The sequence below is a fragment of the Mobula birostris genome, chromosome 6, assembly GCF_030028105.1.
Source record: "Mobula birostris isolate sMobBir1 chromosome 6, sMobBir1.hap1, whole genome shotgun sequence".
In the NCBI taxonomy this organism is placed as follows: Eukaryota; Metazoa; Chordata; class Chondrichthyes; order Myliobatiformes; family Myliobatidae; genus Mobula; species Mobula birostris.
The window spans coordinates 185,788,242-185,808,880 of NC_092375.1; the positions used below are offsets into that span (position 1 = coordinate 185,788,242).

The window sequence follows — 20,639 nt, forward strand, 5'->3', positions numbered from 1 at the left end:
CTGTCAGAAGTTCTAAGTATTGGAAGGAGGTAGTGAATAGAAAACACACACTTCTGGAGGCAAGTTTGTTTATAAATTTTAGCAATATGTACAAAATATTTACATGGGTAAGCACAATTCAAAATTGCAATATTCTGTTTTAGGTTCCAAATCTTGGATATCAAATGAAAACCAAATTCCTTTTTAGCTAGAATCAGTGAAATTCATCAGAGTAACCTTTATTATTCCAATTTCTCTAACTAATTGGATCCAGTCTTATTCCATATTTAAAGGTCAACAGACTAACATTTGCCCTTCTGTTTATCCCTAGTTAGATAGGAAACTAATTAATTGAATTATTATGGTTAACCTCAGTTTCAGTTTCGGGTCAGTATGTCTACAAATTCAAATTCAATGCCAGAAAAATACTAATTATATACATATACACACACATAACAAGTTCCTTGCATAACAAGTTCTCCAACTTTTAAACAAAGTAAATCTCATTCTGTCACTTATCAAAGTCTTTGCAAAAATAATCAGTTCTTCCAGAAAATCAAATTCAGATCCTTCGAATAATAAATCTATACATCTAACTGTAGTGGTGTGCTACACACAGCGCTGGAATAACCAGACGGAGTCGGTGAGTTGGAGTTGCGATAAAGAGATTTATTCAAACTTCGCAGCCTGCTTTAAAGCCTTCCCGTTCCCACCCTCCCTGGGGCGGGACTGCTGTGGGGAATGCATATTCCCAGACCCTTTCCACGCACGGGATTTTCCCCCTGCTGGTGAAGATGGCCTGGCGCCCCTTCTAGGGCCGGCCCTCTGCCTGCGCGCGCTGTTTCGTGGGCCGGTTCGTGGGTGCTAGAAAGTGGGTCACCACATAACCGCCCCCAGAACCGGCGATACCTCCCCCAATGTCCACAGTCTGGATCAGCCTCTGGTTGGGAGGTCTGCCCCTGCGCCGCGGTGCCTGAGCCTGGACCGGCTGCGCCAAGTCCACATGGGCCGGTTTGAGTCGGTCCACCGTGAAAGCCTCCTCTCTCCCCCCAATGTCCAGCATGAACGTGGACCCGTTGTTCATGATCACCTTAAATGGCCCCTTGTAGGGCCGCTGTAGCGGTGCCCGGTGTCCCCCCCGTCGTACAAAAAGAAACTTACAGTTCTGCAGGTCTTTGGGTACGCAGGTCGGGCTCTGTCCGTGCTGTGAAGTGGGTATGGGGGCCAGGTTACCGAGCCTCTCCCGTAGTCTGTCCAGGACAGCTGTGGGTTCTTCCTCTTGCCCCCTTGGGGCTGGTATGAACTCTCCTGGGACGACCAGGGGTGTGCGTACACCAACTCGGCCAACGAGGTGTGCAGATCCTCTTTGGGTGCCGAGCGGATTCCGAGCAGGACCCAGGGAAGTTCGTCCACCCAGTTAGGCCCCTCCAGGCGGGCTATGAGAGCCGACTTCAGGTGACAGTGGAAACGCTCCACTAGTCCGTTCGACTGTGGGTGGTAGGCAGTTGTGTGGTCTAGCTGCGATCCTAAAAGGTTGGCCATAGCCGACCAGAGGCTGGAGGTGAACTGGGTGCCCCTGTCGGAGGTAATGTGGGCCGGTACCCCGAAGCGGGCTACCCAGGTTGCGATCAGTGCTCGGGCGCAGGATTCGGCGGTGGTGTCGGTGAGCGGGACTGCCTCTGGCCATCTGGTGAACCGGTCTATCATAGTTAGGAGGTACCGCGCTCCTCGCGACACTGGCAGGGGCCCCATGATATCCACGTGGATGTGGTCGAACCTCTGGCGGGTGGGTTCGAACCGCTGCGGCGGAGCCTTGGTGTGCCGCTGCACCTTGGCCGTTTGGCACTGCATGCACGTTTTGGCCCATTCACTGACCTGCTTACGCAGCCCATGCCACACGAACCTGTTGGAGACCAGCCGGACAGTTGTCCTGATGGAGGGGTGCACTAAATTGTGAATGGATTCGAAAACCCGCCGGCGCCAGGTGCTGGGACGACGGGCCGGGGTTGGCCGGTAGCTACGTCACATAGTAGAGTTCTTTCATCTGGGCCTACAGGGAGGTCTTGGAGCTGCAAACCGGAGACTGCAGTCCTGTAACTGGGGATCTCAGCATCTGCCTGCTGTGCCTCTGCCAGCGCTGCATAGTCCACCCCCTGGGACAGGGCCTGTATGGTAAGTCTGGATAGTGCGTCCGCCACGACGTTGTCCTTTCCCGAGACATGCCGGATGTCCGTCGTGTACTCGGAGATGTAGGACAGATGTCGCTGCTGGCGGGACGACCAGGGGTCGGACACCTTCATGAATGCAAAGGTAAGCGGTTTGTCGTCTGTAAATGCGGTAAAGGGCCTACCTTCTAAGAAGTACCTGAAATGCCGGATTGCCAGGTATAGTGCCAATAGCTCCCAGTCGAAAGCACTGTATTTGAGTTCGGGTGGTCGTAGGTGTTTGCTGAAGAACGCCAGGGGTTGCCAACGACCCTCGATGAGTTGTTCCAGCGCTCCACCGACTGCTGTGTTGGATGCGTCCACCGTGAGGGCAGTAGGAACGTCCGTTCTGGGGTGCACTAGCATCACGGCATTTGCCAAGGCTTCTTTGGTTTTAACGAAAGCGGCTGCGGCCTCTTCGTCCCAGGTAATGTCCTTGCCCTTACCCGACATTAGAGTGAACCAAATGGCGCATGGTTCGGGCTGCTGAGGGGGGGGGGGGGGAAACGGTGGTAGAAATTCACCATACCCACGAATTCCTGCAAGTCTTTGATTGTGTTGGGTCGGGGGAAGTTGCTGACCGCGTCTACCTTGGCGGGCAGCAGGGTTGCCCCATCTTTAGTAATCCTGTGGCCCAGGAAGTCGATGGTATCGAGTCCGAACTGGCATTTGGTTGGGTTGATTGTAAGGCTGAATTCGCTCAGGCGGGAGTAGAGCTGGCGGAGGTGGGACAGATGCTCCTGCCGACTACTGCTGGCTATGAGGATGTCGTCCAAATAGATGAATGCAAAGTCCAGGTCGCGTCCCACCGCGTCCATTAGCCGCTGGAAAGTCTGTGCAGCATTCTTTAGACCAAACAGCATTCGGAGGAATTCGAAAAGTCCGAACTGGGTGATGAGTGCTGTTTTGGGGATGTCGTCCGGATGTACCGGGATTTGATTGGATCCCTGGACGAGGTCTACCTTGGAAAAGATCCTTGCGTCATGTAGGTTTGCTGCGAAGTCTTGAATGTGCGGCACAGGGTAGCGGTCTGGTGTTTTAGCCTCGTTCAGTCTGCGGTAGTCACCGCATGGTCTCCAACCCCCCATTGCCTTGGGCACCATGTGCAGGGGGGAGGCCCATGGGCTGTCGGACCGTCGTATGATCCCCAATTCCTCCATCTTCTTTATCTCCTCCTTCACCAGTCGGAGCTTGTCCGGGAGAAGCCTTCGAGCACGGGTGTGGAGGGGTGGTCCCTGGGTCGAGATGTGGTGCTGGACTCCGTGTCTGGGTATGGCTGCTGTGAACTGCGGTGTCAGTACTGATGGGAAATCCGCCAGGACCCTGGTGAATTCATCGTTGCACAGCGTGATGGATTCCAGGTGTGGGGCTGGCAACTTTGCTTCACCCAGTGAGAACGTTTGAAAAGTCTTGGCGTGGACTTAATTGCTTCCCTTGCAGGTCGACCAGCAGGCTGTGGGCTCGCAGAAAATCCGCCCCCGGGAGTGGTTGGGCTATGGCAGCCAATGTGAAGTCCCATGTGAACCGGCTGGAGCTGAACTGTAGCCGCACCGTGCGGGTGCCGTAGGTTCGTATTGTGCTGCCATTTGCGGCCCTCAGGGTGGGTCCCGGTTCTCTGTTGCGGGTGTCGTAACTCGGGGGTAAAACGCTGATCTCTGCTCCAGTGTCGACCAAAAATCGGCGTCCCGACTGCTTGTCCCAGATGTACAGGAGGCTGTCCTGATGGCCAGCCGCCGTAGCGATCGGCGGCGGCTGGGCCTTGGCGTTTCCCGGGACTTTGCAGGGTGATCTACAGCGGCGGGCCTCTGTGCCCCACCGCTGGTGGTAGAAGCACCATTGTTCGTTGGACTCTGCTGCCGGGCCTGGTCTGGTCTGTCGTTGGGCACGCGGCTTGGTGATCTGTGCGATGGATGCCCCTCTCTCCTTCTTGGCATTCCACAGCACATCTGCTCGGGCCGCCACCTCCTGGGGGTCGCTGAAATCTGTGTCGGACAGTAGCAGGCGTAAGTCCTCGGGCAGTTGCTCTAGGAACGCCTGCTCAAACATAAGGCAGGGTTTGTGTCCTTCAGCCAGGGCCAGCATTTCGTTCATTAATGCTGACGGCGGCCTGTCTCCCAAACCATCCAGGTGCATTAAGCGGCGTGCTCGTTCGCACCGTTAGAGTCCAAAAGTCCTTATGAGCAGGGCTTTAAATGCTGTGTATTTGCCGTCCTCCGGGGGCGACTGTATAAACTCCTCAACTTGTGCAGCAGTCTCCTGGTCGAGAGAGCTCAGCACGTAGTAGTAGCGAGTGGACTCTGAGGTTATCTGCCGAATGTGGAATTGTGCTTCTGCCTGTTTCAACCACAGACGGGGTCACAGCGTCCAGAAGCTTGACAGTTGTAACGAAACTGCGTGAACAGATGCAGCATCGGTCATCGCTGGCCCAAATATCGTTTGGGCCGTCGGGGTCACCAAATGTAGCGGTGAGCTACACACAGTGCTAGAATAACCACACGGTGTCGGTGAGTTGGAGTTGTGATAAAGAGATTTATTCAAACTTCGCGGCCCGCTTTAAAGCCTTCCCGTTCCCGCCCTCCCTGGGGCGGGACTGCTGTGGGGAATGCATATTCCCAGACCCTTTCTGCGCGCGGGATTTTCCCCCTGCTGGTGAAGATGGCCTGGCGCCCTTTTTGGGGCCTGTGCACACTATTTTGTGAGCCGGTTCGTGTGTGCCAGAAAGTGGGTCTCCACATAACCATATTAAATCCTCCATGTCTTAAAACATTTCATTCCTGTGCTGGTTCTGCGATCTTGAGAGGCTCACCATCTTGTTCCTTGGTTCATTGGATGAAACGGTGGGTCATCCACAGAAAGTTGATTCACAATACTTATACAAAAAAAAACTGACCAAATCCTTTGCTATGATTTAACAGAACTAACTCCCGATGATATGGTAAAGATCTTACACACTACTCACTGCCGATATCTTCTCACTATAGCTGATGCTCGTTATAGCCGTAGCTTCAATAAATCTTTTATCAATATCGTCTCTCCTCCAGGGGTTTCACTGAGGGTTTCCAGTAAGTAGAGAGAGATACTAAAGGAGATACTAACTACTAATTCCACATTTAATACTTATGCTTAGTTAGTTTCTGTAGTTAGCTGCATTCTGTTGCTTGTTCACACCTGCATCAGCCACACCTCATTCTTGCATAGCTTCCCCACCCCACCCACCCCTACCCCTGAGTTCTCCTTTGAAAAAAAAAATTCGGTAAACCTTCTTTCCATCCCTCCAGTGGTAGAGCTTTCTAACATCACGTCTTTTGGCTTAATTAACCTAGGTTACATGTTCCTGATTAGACAGAAGACATTTTACATATTGTTGATAATTGACTAGCGTGGTGGGTTGGAAAAACATCTCTACCAGAGGAGGTGTAAGGTGTTGCTTCTCTCTGCTAGCCTGCAGGTCACCCTTGAGCAAGGTGTAGCACCTGCTTAGTCACCCCACCCCTCCAATCAGAATGACGTGAAACCATGGGAGTAGGTGGTGAGCAGCTGGTGCATATCACAAGTCCTAGTTATGCGGCCACTGACACCAGGCGGACAATCTCTGAAGAGTATTGATAATGGCTGGAACCACCCATCTTGTAAAGACACTGCCCAGAAGAAAACAATGGCAAATCACTTCTGTAGAAAGTTATGACAAGAACAATCATGGCCATGGAAAGAGCACGATCACTACGTCATATGATGTAACACATAACGATAACTGACTATTATTCCACAGCAGCAAGTACTTTCAGTTTAAACGCAGTGTGAAAACATGTCTTAAGTTTCAATAAATGAATATGAGTTGAAAATCACAAACAAAAGACAGGTCTGCAGATGCTGGAAATCCAAACAACACCCACAAAATGCTGGAGGAACTCAGCAGGTCAGGCAGCATTTTGTGTGTGTTGCTATGAGTTGAAAATGTAACTTGACCTTATAACTTACTTGAAAGTAACCCAAAATTAGCACAGAGAATCCGATTCCAATGTAATAAAAAGCAAACGTGGTCATTTCTCTTTCAATGTCTAAGACCCTGAAAATATAAGAACAAAAAGTTATAGAATTCATATTTCGTTAATTGATAAGACATCCATCACAATGTTGGCATTGTTAATTTTCCAATGTTTTGTTAAATTATGATCTATTAAAGGTCATATTTCTCAAATATACAGTACTGTGCAAAAGTCTGAGGCAAATATATAGTCGGGGTGCCGAAGACTTCTGCACAGTACTGTAGTAATTTTATGTACTGCACTGAGCTGCAGCCGATGCAAAGCAAACACTAATTTCACAAAACTAATTTTGGATATTATAGAGAGAGGGCAGAGAAGATTTACAAGGATGTTGCTTGGATTGGAGGGCATACCTTATGAGAATAGGTTGAGTGTACTTGACTTTTCTCCTCGGAGCGACGGAGGATGAGAGGTGATCTGACAGAGGTGTATAAGATGATGAGGGGCATTGATCGTGTGGATAGTCAGAGGCTTTTTCCCAGGGCTGAAATGGCTAACACGAGGGGGCACAGTTTTAGGTTGCTTGGAAATAGGTACCGAGGAGATGTCGGGGTAAGTTTCTCACACAGAAAGTGGTGGGTGTGTGGAATGCACTGCTGGCGGTGGTGGTGGAAGTGGATACAGTACAATAGGGTCTTTTAAGAGCCTCTTAGATAGGTACATTGTAAATTGTCCTGTGATTAGGTTAGGACTAAATTTGAGGATTGTTGTGAGGCACGGCTCAAAGTGCCGGAAGGGTCTACCATATATAACATAACAAGGCCTTAGGAAGGCACACCACAGTAACATTATAAAACAAAATCAATTGATGTTGAACCATATAAGGAAATATTAGGGCGATAGTCAATCGATTTCCTCCAAGGGGACTACAACTTTTTCATGGTTTGGAGACTTGAGTGTCTCAATGACCTGGAGAGCAACGTTGGCTAAAATTGGAACCTTATGCTTTGGCTCTTGGTAGGGTCACACATGCAAATCAGGTCAAAGGGTGGAGGCCAGACTAAGAGTGGTCCACCAGTCCTCCAAGTCCAGGGTTTCAGCTCAGGGCTAACAACTCTGACTGGTAAAACAAACTTGTTATGGTAAAAGCAATAAAGAATCCTTTTACATCTGTGTGTGACAGTATTCTTGAGCTTCCTGCTGGGAGTTACATGACTAACAGTAGTGAAAACCAAGAGGAAGCTATTGACATGATGAAGGAATCCCTGAACACCACCAGAGATGGAGGACCTTCACTGCTGCCCGAAACACCAGCAGCATAATGGACAGAAGAGAAGAGAGTCGATAGATTTATATAAAAGTAGTTTTAAAGGAGTGTGCTAAAGGGGAGGGAAAAAGATAGAAAATTAGGGGGTTAAGGGAGATCATTCCAGATTTCAGTGGCAGGGGAGGTGAAGGCGTGTCTTCCATTGGTGGCATAGTGGTACACCTGGTAAAACTGTCTCCCAGTGCCAGAGACCCAGGCTTAATCCGGACTTTGGGTGCTTTATCCCTATGACAGTGTAGGTTTAGTCTGGGTGCTCCAGATCTCTAGATGCTTTCCCTCATCACAAAGACACGCAGGTTGATTGGCTGCTGTGAGTTGCCCCTTCTGTATAGTATTGGCTGCTGTGAGTTGTCCCTTCTGCAAAATGTGGGGGAGTTGATGAGATTCATTCGTTATAATACCAAAAAACATAGGAGCAGAATAGACCACTTGGCCCATCAAGTCTGCTCTGCCATTCAATCATGGCTGATCCTTTTTTCCCCTCCTCAGCCCAACTCCCTGGTATCCTCCCCGTAACCTTTGATGTTGTGCCCAACGAAGAATCTATCAAGCTCTGCCTTAAATACATCCAATGGCCTGGTGTCCACAGCTGCCTGTGGTAATAAATTCCACAAATTCACCACCCTCTGGCTCAAGAAATTTCTCCGCATCTCTGTTTTAAATGGACGCTCCTCTATCCTGAGGCTGTGCCCTCTTGTCCTAGACTCCACCACCATGGGAAACATCCTTTCCACAACTACTCTATCTAGGCCTTTCAACATTTGAAAGATTTCAATGAGATCACCCCCCCATCCTTGTAAATTCCTCTGAATGCTGACACAGGAATCAAATATTCCTCATATGACAACCCTTTCATTCCTGGAATCATCCTCAGGAACCTCCTCTGAACCCTCTCCCATAACCAGCACATCTTTTCTTAGATGAAGCGCCCCAAACTGTTCACAATACTCAGGATGAGGCCTCACCAGTGCCTTATAAACCCTTAGCATTACATCCTTGCTCTTGTATTCTAGACCTCTTGAAATGAATCCTAACATTGCATTTGCCTTCCTCGCGATCAAATCTACCTGCGTTAATCTTTAGGGTGTTCTGTACAAGGACTCCCAAGTCCTTTTGCATCTCAGTTTTTTGTATTTTCTCCCCACTGAGAAAATAGTCCACACATTTATTTCTACCACCAAAGTGGATGACCATGCATTTTCCAACATTGCAGTTTATTTGCCACTCGCTTGCCCATTCTCCTAATCTGTCTAAGTCCTTCTGCAGCCTACCTGTTTCCGCAACACTACCTGCCCTGCCACCACTCTCCATATCATCTGCAAACCTGGCAAAAAAAACTATCTATTCCATCATCTAAATAATTGATATACAGCATACAAAAAGCAGTCCCAGTCGCAATACCGACCCTTGTGGAACACCACTAGTCACTGGCAGCCAACTGAGAAAGAATCCTTATATTCACACTTGCTGCCTCCTACGAATCAGCCAATACTCTAACCATGCCAGTAATTTCCTATGATACCATGGGCTCTTAACTTGCTAAGCAGCCTCATGTGTGGTACCTTATCAAAGGCCTCCTGAAAGTCCAAATATACGATATCCGCTGCATCCCCTTTACCTATTGCTGACTGGAGTACTGCGCAGACGCAACAGGAGCATTCCCTCACAGGTCCAACAAAGAGCTTGAAAAAGCAGCGAGCTTTTCGATGGAAGTCGTTGATTGGAGTACTGCGCAGATGCATCAGGTGTGTTCCCGCACAGGCCTGACAAAGAGCTTTTAAAAACCCAGTCTCCATAAAGGAGATGTACCGCCTAGCGGACCCATCATCGTCAGAGTAGTAAGGCTTTGGCTCAAACAGGGCTTCAGCAAGTACAGGCAGAGGCTAGGTAAGTTCTTTCCTTATTTCTTATTCAACTCCAGAGAGAATAGGGAGTATGTCTACAGAGCCAGTGTTCTGTTCTGGGTGTCAGCTTGTGGGTATTCCAGGAAACTGCCAGCCTTCCCGATGGCCACACCTGCACCAGGTGCATTGAGATGCACCTCCTTAGAGGCCATGTTAAGGAACCGGAGCTGCAGCTCGATGACTTTCGGCTTGTTAGGGAAAGTGAAGCAGTGATAGACAGAAGCTACAGGGAGGTAGTCACCCCAAGGCTACAGGAGACAGATAAATGGGTGACCGTCAGGAGAGGGAAGGGAGAACATCAGATAGTGGAGAGCCATCCCCTCAACAATAAGTACTCCATTTTGAGTACTGTTTGGGGGGGGGGAGCTCCCTACATGGGGGAGGCAATAGTGGCCATGCCTCTAGTACTGAGTCTGGCCCTGTAGATGAGAAGGGTAGGGAACTGAAGAGTTTGGCAGCAGTAAAATGGGTCTCTTGCCAGGGGGATAGATAGGTGATTCTGTGGACGCACAAAGGAAACACGGATGGTAGTTTGCCTCCCAGGTGCCAGGGTACACTGAAAAGGGAGGGTGAGCAGCCAGGTGTCATGGTACATATTGGTACCAATGACATAGGAAGAAAAAGGGATGAGGTCCTGAAAAAAGAATACATGGAGTCAGGAAGGAAGCCGAGAAGATTGCTGCCTGTGCCGCACGACTGTGAGGAGAGGAATAGAATGAGGTGGCAGATAAATGTGTGGCTGAAGAATTGGAGGAGGGATTCAGATTTCTGGATAATTGGGAACTCATCTGGGGTAGGTGGGACCTGTACAAAAGGGGCAGGTTGCACTTGAATCTGAGGGGGACCAATATTCTTATGGGCAGATTTACTAGAGCCTTTGGGAGTGGTTTAATCTAATAAGGCAGGGGGATGGGAAGCAGTATGATAGAGCTGAGGAGCAGGTTTACAAGTACATGATGGGTGTAACATGAATGTAAGGAAGGACAAGCCAATGATTGGGTACAAATGCAAATAGAGTAAAAAATTAAATTGTACCACAGAGGCGAAATTCAAAAATGCAAAGAATGCAGGACTGAAGGCTCAGTATGTAAATGTGCGTTGCATTCAGAATAAGGTGGACAAACTCGTGGTGCAATTAGAGATTGGTGGGTATGACATTGTGGACATCATTGGGTCGTGGCTGAAAGAAGGCCATAGTTGGGAGCTTAACATCTGAGGATGTACTCTGTAACTCTGTATCGAAAGGACATGCAGGAAGGCGTAGCCGGTGGCTCTCTTGGTAAGAGATGGAATTACAGTACATCCACAGAAAGAGCTGACATGGGGTTAGAGAATGCTATATCTTTGTGGGTAGAGTTAAGAAATTGCAAGGGTAAAAAAAACTATAATGGGAATCATATATAGGCCTCCAAATAGTAGCCAAGATGAGGGGTTGAGATTGCAAAGAGAGCTGGAAAAGGTAATGACACAATTGTAATGGGGGATTTCAATTTGTAAGAGGATTGGTTGGTGTTGGATTGCAAGAGAGGGAATTTGTTGAATGGTTCTGAGATGGCTTTTTAGAGCAATTTGTGCTTGAGCCTACCTGGGGAAAGGCTATCTTAGATTGGTATTGTGTAATAACCCAGTTCTTATTAGGAAGTTTAACAGAAAGGAACCCTTAGGAGCCAGTGACCATAATATGATTGAATTCATACCGTAATTTGAGAGGGAGAAGCATAACTCACATGTATCAGTATCGCAATGGAATAAAAGGAAATACAGAGGCATAAGAGAGGAGTTTGCCTAGGTGGATTGGAGCAAGGCTCTCAGATCTTTAATTTACCAGTAGAGTCTGTGGTAAAGCATGCAAATGCAATGTTGCCATTTATTTCAAAGGGAAATGAATATAATAGAAGATAATGCTGAGCCTTTATAAGACACTTGTCAGGCTGCACATGGAGTATTGTCAACAGTTTTGGGCCCCATATCTCAGAAAGGATGTTTTGTCATTGGAGAAAGTCCAGAAGGGGTTCACGAAGATGATTCTGGGAATGAAGATGTTAACATAAGAGGAGCATTTGGCAGCTTTGGGCCAGTACTCACTGGAATTTTGAAGAATGCAGGGGGATCTCATTGAAACCTATTGGATGTTGGAAGGATTAGACACGGTGGATGTGGAGAGGGTTTCCTATGGTGTGGGTATCTAGAAACAGAAGGCACAGCCTCAAAATTTGGGGTGACCTTTTAGAGCAGAGGTAAGGAGAATTATTTTTTTAGCCACAGTGTGGTTTATCTGTGGAATGCTTGGCCTCCACCACAGTCTGTGGCAAAGCCTGTGGGTACATTTAAAATAGAAGTTGATAGTTTCTTGATGGGTCAGGGCATCAAAGGATATGGTGAGAAGGCCTGTGTATGGGGTTGTGTGGGATCCGGGATGATGGAATGGCGGAGCAGGCCCAAAGGGCTGAATGGCCCAATTCTGCTCCTATATCTTATGGTCTTATTCAACTTGTAATCTCCTCAAAGAATTCCAACAAGTTTGTCAAGCAAGATTTTCCCTTAATGAAACCATGCTGACTTTGTCCTATCTTGTCCTGTGTCACCAAGTACTCCATAACCTCATCCTTAACAATTGACTCCAACATCTTCCCAACCACTGAGGTCAGGTTAACTGGTCTGTAATTTCCTTTCTTAAAGAGTGGAGTAACAGTTGCAATTTCCCAGTCCTCTGGGACCATGCCAGACTCCAATGATTCTTGAAAGATCATTACTAATGCCTCCATGGTCTCTACCACTACCTCTTTCAGAACCCAAGGGTGCAGTTCCTCTGGTCCAGGTGACTTATGTACCCCTAGGTAACTGCACTCAACTCCCTTCCTTCACACACTATAACATCAGGCATACTGCTAGTGTCTTCCACAGTGAAGACTGATGTAAAATACTTATTTAGTTCATCTGCCATCTCCTTATTATTTCTCTGGCTTTATTTTCTAGTGGTCCTATATCCACTCTCGTCTCTCTTTTATTTACTATTTTTTACACACACTTGAAAATGCTTTTGATATTGTTTGCTAGCTTGCTTTCTTATTTCATCTTTTCTCTCCTAATTATACTTTTAGTTGCTCTCTGTGAAACTTCCCAATCCTCCATCTTCCCACTATTTTTTTGTTTTGTTGCATGCCCTCTCTTTTACTTTTACATTACCCTTGTCAGCCGCAATTGTACTATTTTGTCATTACTGCTACGTCAGACTTTACTTCTTCCCTATCAAATTTCAAGTTGAACTCAGTCATATTGTGATCACTATCTCCTATGGGTTATTTTACCTTAAGCTCCCTAATCACCTCCGGCTCATTATATAACACCCAATCCAGCATACCCGATCCTCTAGCAAACTCAATGACAAATTGCACTAAAAAGCCATCTCCTAGGCTTTCAGCAAACTCACTGTCTTGAGATCCATTACCAACTTGATTTTCCCAATTGACTTGCATGTTGAAATCTCCCATGACGATCATAACATTCCCCTTTCGACGTGCCTTTTCTATTTCCTGTTGTAATCTGTGGTCCACATCCCAGCTACTGTGGGGAGACATGTATATAACTGCCGCCAGAGTCATTTTACCCTTGCAGTTTCTTAACTGATCTTCTGATCCTATGACACATCTTTCTACTGATCTGATGCCATTCTTTACCAGCAGAGCCACACCACCCCCTCTGCCTACCTTCCTGTCCCTCTGATACAATCTGTAACCTTGGACATTTAGCCCCAACTACAACCATCTTTCAGCCACAATTCAGTGATGGCCACAACTTCATACCTGGCAATCTGTAATATCGCAACAAGAGCATCCACCTTATTTCTTACACTCCATGGATTGAAATATAACACTTCCAGTTCTGTATTTGCTACCCTTTTGTTTTTTTGTCCCTAATGCACTGATACTCACCCTGCTGGCTGCAATTTTGTCCTATCATTTGCCTGCCCTTCCTGACATTCTGACTGCGCAGTATTTTTGCTTTTTTACCATCCGTCCTAACCTGAGTCCCTTCACTCTGGTTCCCACTACCCTGCCAAATTAACTTAAACTCTCCCCAACAACTCTACAAACTTGCCCATGAGAATTTTGGTTCCCCTTGGGTTCAGGCGCAACCCATCACCTTTGTACAGTTCATACTGTTACATACCTCAAGGAGATCTTGTGATTTTTTTGTGAGAATGATGTAATGGTCTTTTGGAGGTCACCTGATGTAATTTTCCCGCCAATGTGAGGTCACGTGATGACATGTTCACCACGGGTATATAAAGGAAGACCTCAGGTGACGCAGTTAGTTTTTAGATTTTAGTTTTCCAGCTAGAACGTTGATGTGTCTCCATTTCTGTTGCGTATTGTTTTTATGACGCAGTTTCATTTTTAAAACGGAATGTTACGTTCTATTGCAAGGTACAATAGTGCTGGACTGCAATTTTTGCTAGACGTGTTGATGTACCTTTTTCCAGCAGTATTGGAGAGTGAAGACTTAATCAAAGTACAGGACCCGAAGGATTAAGAGAAGTTGGTATCGTTCGGCAGTTTAACAAAGGATCGACCTTATTGTGTCTTCGTTGAAGAAGTAGCGACCTGCATCGAAGATAACTCTTGCCAAAGGAGTCAGGAAGTTCATGCAAGGTTTGTTCTGTAGAAATTAAGGTGAGTTGTTTTAAGCCGTTTATTTCCTGCATCGTGAATCCGTTGGACAGAACCAACACGAAAGACGCGTTTATGAAGAAATCCTTCTCCAGAGAAGTCTCTCCCAATTGAATGTATAAAGCTGTTGGACTTTCGAATTTACCATTTTAAGAACTGTATCTTACTTTACCGCTTTAAGAACTGTTTTCGCATTTAATGCTTTAAGAACCAGTAACAAGTGACGACTTGTTGAACGGCCACGTAGCGGTTACCTTCCGGTTAAGGTTTTCGTTTGTTTTTATTATTTATCGGTGTTTAATAAATGCTCGGTTGTTTTTATATAACCTGTCTCAATTGATATTCACTGTTGCTGGTTATGTAACAATACCTCCCCTAGAAAAGATCCCAGTGATCCAAGAACCTGAAACCCTCAATGCACCAGCTTCTCAGCCGCACATTTATCTGCCAAATCATCCTGTTTCTACCCTCACTGGCGTGTGAAACAGGCAGCAATCCAGAAACTTCAATGCTGGAGGTCCTGCTTCTCAGTTTTCTACTTAGCTCTCGAAATTGTCTTTTTAGGACCTCTTTGCTTTTTCTTACTATGTCATTGGTACCAATATGTACCAAGACATCTGGCTGCTCTCCCTCCCTCTCCAAAATGCTGTGGACGTGATCTGAGATGTCCCTGACCCTGGCACCTGGGTGGCAACATACCATTCGGGTGTCCTGTTCACATCCACAGAATCTCCTGTCTGTACCCCTGATTATGGAGTCCCCTGTCACTACTGCTCCCCTCTTCTCCCTCTTTCTCTTCTGCACCATGGACCCACGCTCAGTGCCAGTAACCCTGTCTCCATGGAACTCCCGGGAAGTCATCCCCCACAACGGTATCCAAAACGGTATACTTGTTATTGTATGTGCCATATCATATGATGTGAGCGATCTTGATCTTTCCATGACCATGGTTGTTCTTGGCAAACTTTTCTACTGAAGTGGTTTGCTATTGCCTTCTTCTGGGCGGTGTCTTCCCAAGACGGGTGACCACAGCCATTATCAATATCCTTCAGAGATTGTCTGCCTGGTGTAACCAGAACTTGTGATATGCACCAGCATATGACTTGTGATATTTAACTCTGAACAGAGGACTATGTAGGTGCTACATTTTGCTTAAGGGTGAACTGCAGACTAGCGGAGAGGAGGAACACTTTACACCTCTGTTGGTAGAGGCGTATCTCCACCCCACCATCCTAGATGATTTGAATAAAATATAATTGGATTAGGACCAAGCATAAACAGGTTTGATGGCTGGCATGAATTTGATGGATCAAAGTGCTTGTGGCCATGCTGTATCTCTACATTAGTCATTAGTAGGGTGACTAAAGCTAGGTTTAAGTAAAGGGACAGAAGGAGGCCAGTTTTAAGGAGAGTAGCAAGTTAATATGAACTAGATCTATTGTCTAATCAATAATTCAGTCAAAATAGTCCACCAGAAAATGAAACCTCTCTCACGTATTCCCTGAGATAAGAATTCCATGAAATTCTCCCAAAAACATGAGTAACTCATTAAAAGATCTTGGAATGTATAGATAAGCTGTTTACAACAGTTCTCGGGGGTTTCCTCATTATATTGTTGAAATTGTAACAAATATTGAGGAAATCATGTATCATGAAATTGCAGAAATTCGGCGGGAGGAGAGAGAGCAGTGCGCTGCGCGTGCGCAGCCCTCTGGTGAAAAATGATATCGTATCTGTTAAATAGGGGCCATGGACAATTCTGATTTGATGGAGACGGACGTGAAAGTACAGAGGAACATCTGGAGAAATTTCTGAAACGCTCTTTCACTGCTGTTGTTACTGCGTGGTCGGGAATCTTCCGGAGGGTAGGCCTCAAAATCCCCGACTTTGCCTACTGTTGGTGACCGAGATTGAGGTCGAATCATTCAGACAGAGATGGCGCTCAGTACTCGGTGTCGGAGAGCTGATCAGAGCTCGAAGTTTTCCGATGACTCAGAGACGGATTGTGGTCGGGCATGGCAGGGAGAGTTTTTCTTCCTTCTCTCGTCTGTGTGAGATGTGGGACATTTGAGAGACTTTTTACTGTGCTCATGGACTGTTCTTCATCAAGTTATGGTATTGTTGCACTGTTGTAACTATATGTTATAATTATGTGGTTTTGTCAGTTTTATCAGTCTTCGTCTGTCCTGTGTTTTGTCATATCACACCGGAGGAAATATTGCATCATATCTTAATGCATGCATTACTAAGTGACAATAAAAGAGGACTACATGTCTTCATAATCTAATCTAATCTAACATATATTGCCAGTTTGGGCCAGACCTTCACAGATCCTTCATGTGCTTGTCGAGCATATCACACCCTAATAGGGCACATGTGTATTCTACAGGACAGAGTTAAGCGTGAAAGGTGAAATGTTTCAGAGGAGCATGAGTGGAAACTTTGTCAATCAGAGGGTGGCAAGAGTGTGGAACAAGCTGCCTGTGCAAGTGACGGATGTGATTTCAAATTCAATGTTTAAAAGAAGTTTGGTTGGATACATGGATTGGAGGGGTACGTAGGGCTATGGTCCAGCTGCAGGTCAATGGGAGTAGGCAGTTTAATTGGTTCAGCATTGACTAGATGGGCCAAAGGGCCTGTTTCTGTGCTGTGGTTGTCTCTGACTCTATGACCTTCAAAGACCCTGACAGTTAAAATTATTATAGAACATAGAACATTACAGAAGGTACAGCACATTACAGGCCCTTCGGCCCACAATGTTATGCCGACCCTCAAACCCTGCCTTCCATATAACTCCCCCCCCACCTTAAACTCCTCCATATACCTGTCTAGTAGTCTCTTAAACTTCACTAGTGTATCTGCCTCCACCACTGACTCAGGCAGTGCATTCCACGCACCAACCACTCCCTGAGTAAAAAACCTTCCTCTAATATCCCCCTTGAACTTCCCACCCCTTACCTTAAAGCCATGTATTGAGCAGTGGTGCCCTGGGGAAGAGGCACTGGCTGTCCACTGTATCTATTCCTCTTATTATCTTGTACACCTCTATCATGTCTCCTCTCATCCTCCTTCTCTCCAAAGAGTAAAGCCCTAGCTCCCTTAATCTCTGATCAAAAGCAGATTTTTTTTTCCCTGTTTGCTATAAGGCCCCTTATACTATACAGGACAGGCTGCATGCCGTGAGTCAATGGAAATCAATTAGATTAGCTTTTTAATTTGTCACGTACATCAAAACACTGAAAAGTACAGTGAAATGCATCATTTGTGTTCACCAACGTAGTCCAAGAATTGTGCTGGGGCAGCCCACAAGTTTTGCCATGCTTCCAATGCCAACAAAGCATGCCCACAAATCAGTAACACTAACCGTACATCTTTGGAATGTGGGAAGAATCTGGAGCACCCAGAAGAAACCCATACAGTCATGGGTAAAACGTACAAATTCATTACAGATAGTGGCAGGAAGTGTACCCCGATCAGTGAGCCCTGGCAATGTTGCATTAAGCCAGGGGTTCCCAACCTGTGGTCCACAGACTCATCGGTTAACGTTAGGGGTCCATGCTATAAAAATGGTTGGGAACCTCTGCACTAAGTGCTACATTGTCATCATGCACCATGAATCAGGGTACAATGCACAGGAAAGTTAAAGCATTGACTGGTGATTCATTTCTAGACAAGAGAGAGGACAATCAAACAGACTTGATTTGGAAGACAGTTCGCTGAATATTTGGTACAGTGTAACTTGGAGAAAAAAAAAACAAGGTTTCTGGAGGAAAGGAAAGGATTGAGAGAATATAAGGAAAGAAGCCCTAATCCTGTTATGTTACGTGGGTTGTGACCAAAGAAAAGACGGCTGGAGTCACTTAGCACTATAGTGCAAGGGTGTTTATTAAGTGTGACAAAAATTCAAACTTACAAAAATTAGTGTAATGTCCTGGTTAGGATTTTGCTTCTAATTCTGTAGAATATTTCATTTAATAGTTTTCTGTAGAAGCAATGGGTTCTGCTGATTATTTGGGTTTCACTTAGAGATAAGGGGGTTTGATGTTCTATTTAAGAATGTTGCATCAGCCAATCAGAATGGCGGAATTGGGAGAAGGTTCTAGAGAAAGCTGGGCGGAGAGGTTTTTGGTGATGGACACTGGTGTGGGTCGAGGTCTTCTTGATGGGAGCTGGGAGAAGACAGGAAGGAAGATGGCTGAAGATGCCATCCCGGTTGCACGGGGTGCCTTGTGCAGATGAACGGCTTCACGAAAGAATGACCTATACTCCCGTGGGGGAGTCCATTTGTTCAAGATGGATTTCAAGTGATGTTCGCAAGATGGTGTGTGCTTTCACGTAGACCGTGGGTCCGGCGTGTGAGTTAAAGAGAACTACAACATGAGCTTCAACTTTGTGTGAGCATTTGGACTGGGTTAAATTTAATGGGCTCTTTTCTTTTCATTTTTCCAAAGAACTGTTTATATACTTTATAAACGGTTAATTATACTTCCTTTATAATTATACGCAGTGTACAATCTGTTATTTCATGCCGATGGCTAGTTGGATGGGGGCAGTATCTACACAGTATTCACTCAGATAGGGGTTCAGGTGGTCGAGACATCCCAACTTCCCAGTTTTGGTGGGACCCATTTTTGGTTGAATGAACTTGGCCTTTTCTCCTTGGAGCGATGGAAGTGACCTGATAGAGGTGTATAAGATGATGAGAGGTATTGATCGTGTGGTTAGTCAGAGGCTTTTTTCCCAGGGCTGAAATGGTTAACACATGAGGGCACAGTTTTAAGGTGCTTGGAAGTAGGTACAGAGGAGATTTCAGGAGTAAGAATTTTTTTAAGCAGAGCGGTAAGTGCGTGGAATGGGCTGCTGGAAACTGTCGTGGAGGCGGATATAATAGAGGCGGATATAATAGAGTCTTTTCAGAGACTCCTAGATAGGTACGCGGAGGTTAGAAAAATAGAGGGCTATGGGTAACCCTAGCTAATTTCTAAAGTAAGTACATGTTTGGCACAGCAGTGTGGGCCAAAGGACCAGTATTGTGCTGTAGCTTTCCTATGTTTGTATGACCCAGGTCATACTGACCCTAGACAGATGGAGTTTAAGAAAGGTGATTTTCTCATTGCTGAGTCCAGTGGTTGTTAGTGAGGGGACCATGAGCCATGTTTCTACAGACGCCCAGTAAAAAGGGGTTTCACTGGTGTAAATAATGAAAAGAAAACCACCCATATTTACAAAAAAGCCATTTATCAGAACACACAATACTAGCTCTGTACTTTGTCAAGTGTGAACACTTGATCTCTCTCTCACACTGAGAGTGAAGAGCCCTGTTTATTAGGCACCAGGACATACCATCTTTAATTACTCACAAAGTTCACTTTAGATGACGCATGAATTAGAATATGATGCACCGCATAATGTAATTACAATCATATTACAAAATAAGCATGAGTGTCTACCTTAATTACAGTATACTAACAATATATACTCATTTACACATCCCCATTACTAAAGTCGTGGATATTCCGCTGTGTATGGCAGGAAAGCAGCATAAAGCCAGCATGAGCGAATCAGCTTGGCTTAGGACGCTTATAAGAATATTTGGAGATACAGAGTGGAATGGGCCCTTCTGGCCATTTGAGCCATGGCACCCAGCAATGCTCTGATTTAATCCAAGCCTAATCACGGGACAATGTACAATGGCCAATTAACCTGCCAACCTGTACATCTCTGGACTGTGGGAGGAAACCAGAGCACCCGGAGGAATCCCATGTGAGAACATACAAACTCCTTTCAGGCAGTGGCGAGAAGGCATTGAAGTGGGCACACTTAGCGCGACGAGAGCAGAGTGACGGGGCTGAGTGTGTGGGCATGCGCGCGCACACGTATAAATGCACATGTGTACGCAGTGCATTAATGAGCACGCTCTGTCACAGCCTTCTTCAATGTCAGCCTCAGTACCTTCTAAGATCAGGGGTTCCTAACCCTTTTTTTTAATGCCACAGATGCCTACAGTTAACTAAGGGTCTGTGAACCCCAGGTTGGGAAGCCCTGATCTAGATTGATGTGAGATGGTAAAGAGGGATACAAATATGGCACTTGACATGGAAAGGAAAGGGTTTGATGGATATGGGTCAAACAGAGCAAAAGGGACGAAAGCAATGATGACATGAATGGGGATCTGTGTTGCCACGCTCTCTGCTTCTTTCACTCGGCTTCTCTTTGAGAAGTCTACAAACCGGATAAATATGAAATATAATCCAACAACCACTTACCCACAGGGCACTTCCTCGTTATTTTGATTTTGGTAGTCTGAGCCATTGGCCCAACTGATGGTATTATTTATGCAGATTTTGTTCGGGTCATTTAATTCTTGCAATTCTATGTCATATGCGATGAACGTGTCTGTCAGCAAGCCAAAGACCAGTAACACAGCAGGCTGGGCTGTGCCGTGAACTAGTGCACAGAGGCCACCAAACACCATCAGAGCAATTTCATAGCAGGAAGCAAACCGAAACTACCAGAAAAAGAAACAGGAAATATTACATGTAAGAAAAATAATCACTTTTTATATTCCA

The 20,639-nt window shown here is 46.1% G+C and overlaps 1 protein-coding gene across 2 annotated transcripts in view; it reads right to left on the bottom strand.

Moving 5' to 3' along the window:
- LOC140199640 (bile salt export pump-like) overlaps positions 1–20,639 on the bottom strand; it is a 92,282-nt gene that overhangs the window by 62,498 nt on the left and 9,145 nt on the right. Inside the window, exons 3-4 of one of the 2 annotated variants that reach the window (XM_072262059.1) lie at positions 20,337–20,578; positions 6,162–6,249 (exon numbers count right to left, since the gene is read on the bottom strand). In XM_072262059.1, the coding sequence (XP_072118160.1) occupies positions 6,162–6,249; positions 20,337–20,578 (330 nt within the window). Of the gene's footprint in view, positions 1–6,161; positions 6,250–20,336; positions 20,579–20,639 lie in introns of those variants that run through there. The other variant, XM_072262060.1, reaches the window with a different exon arrangement.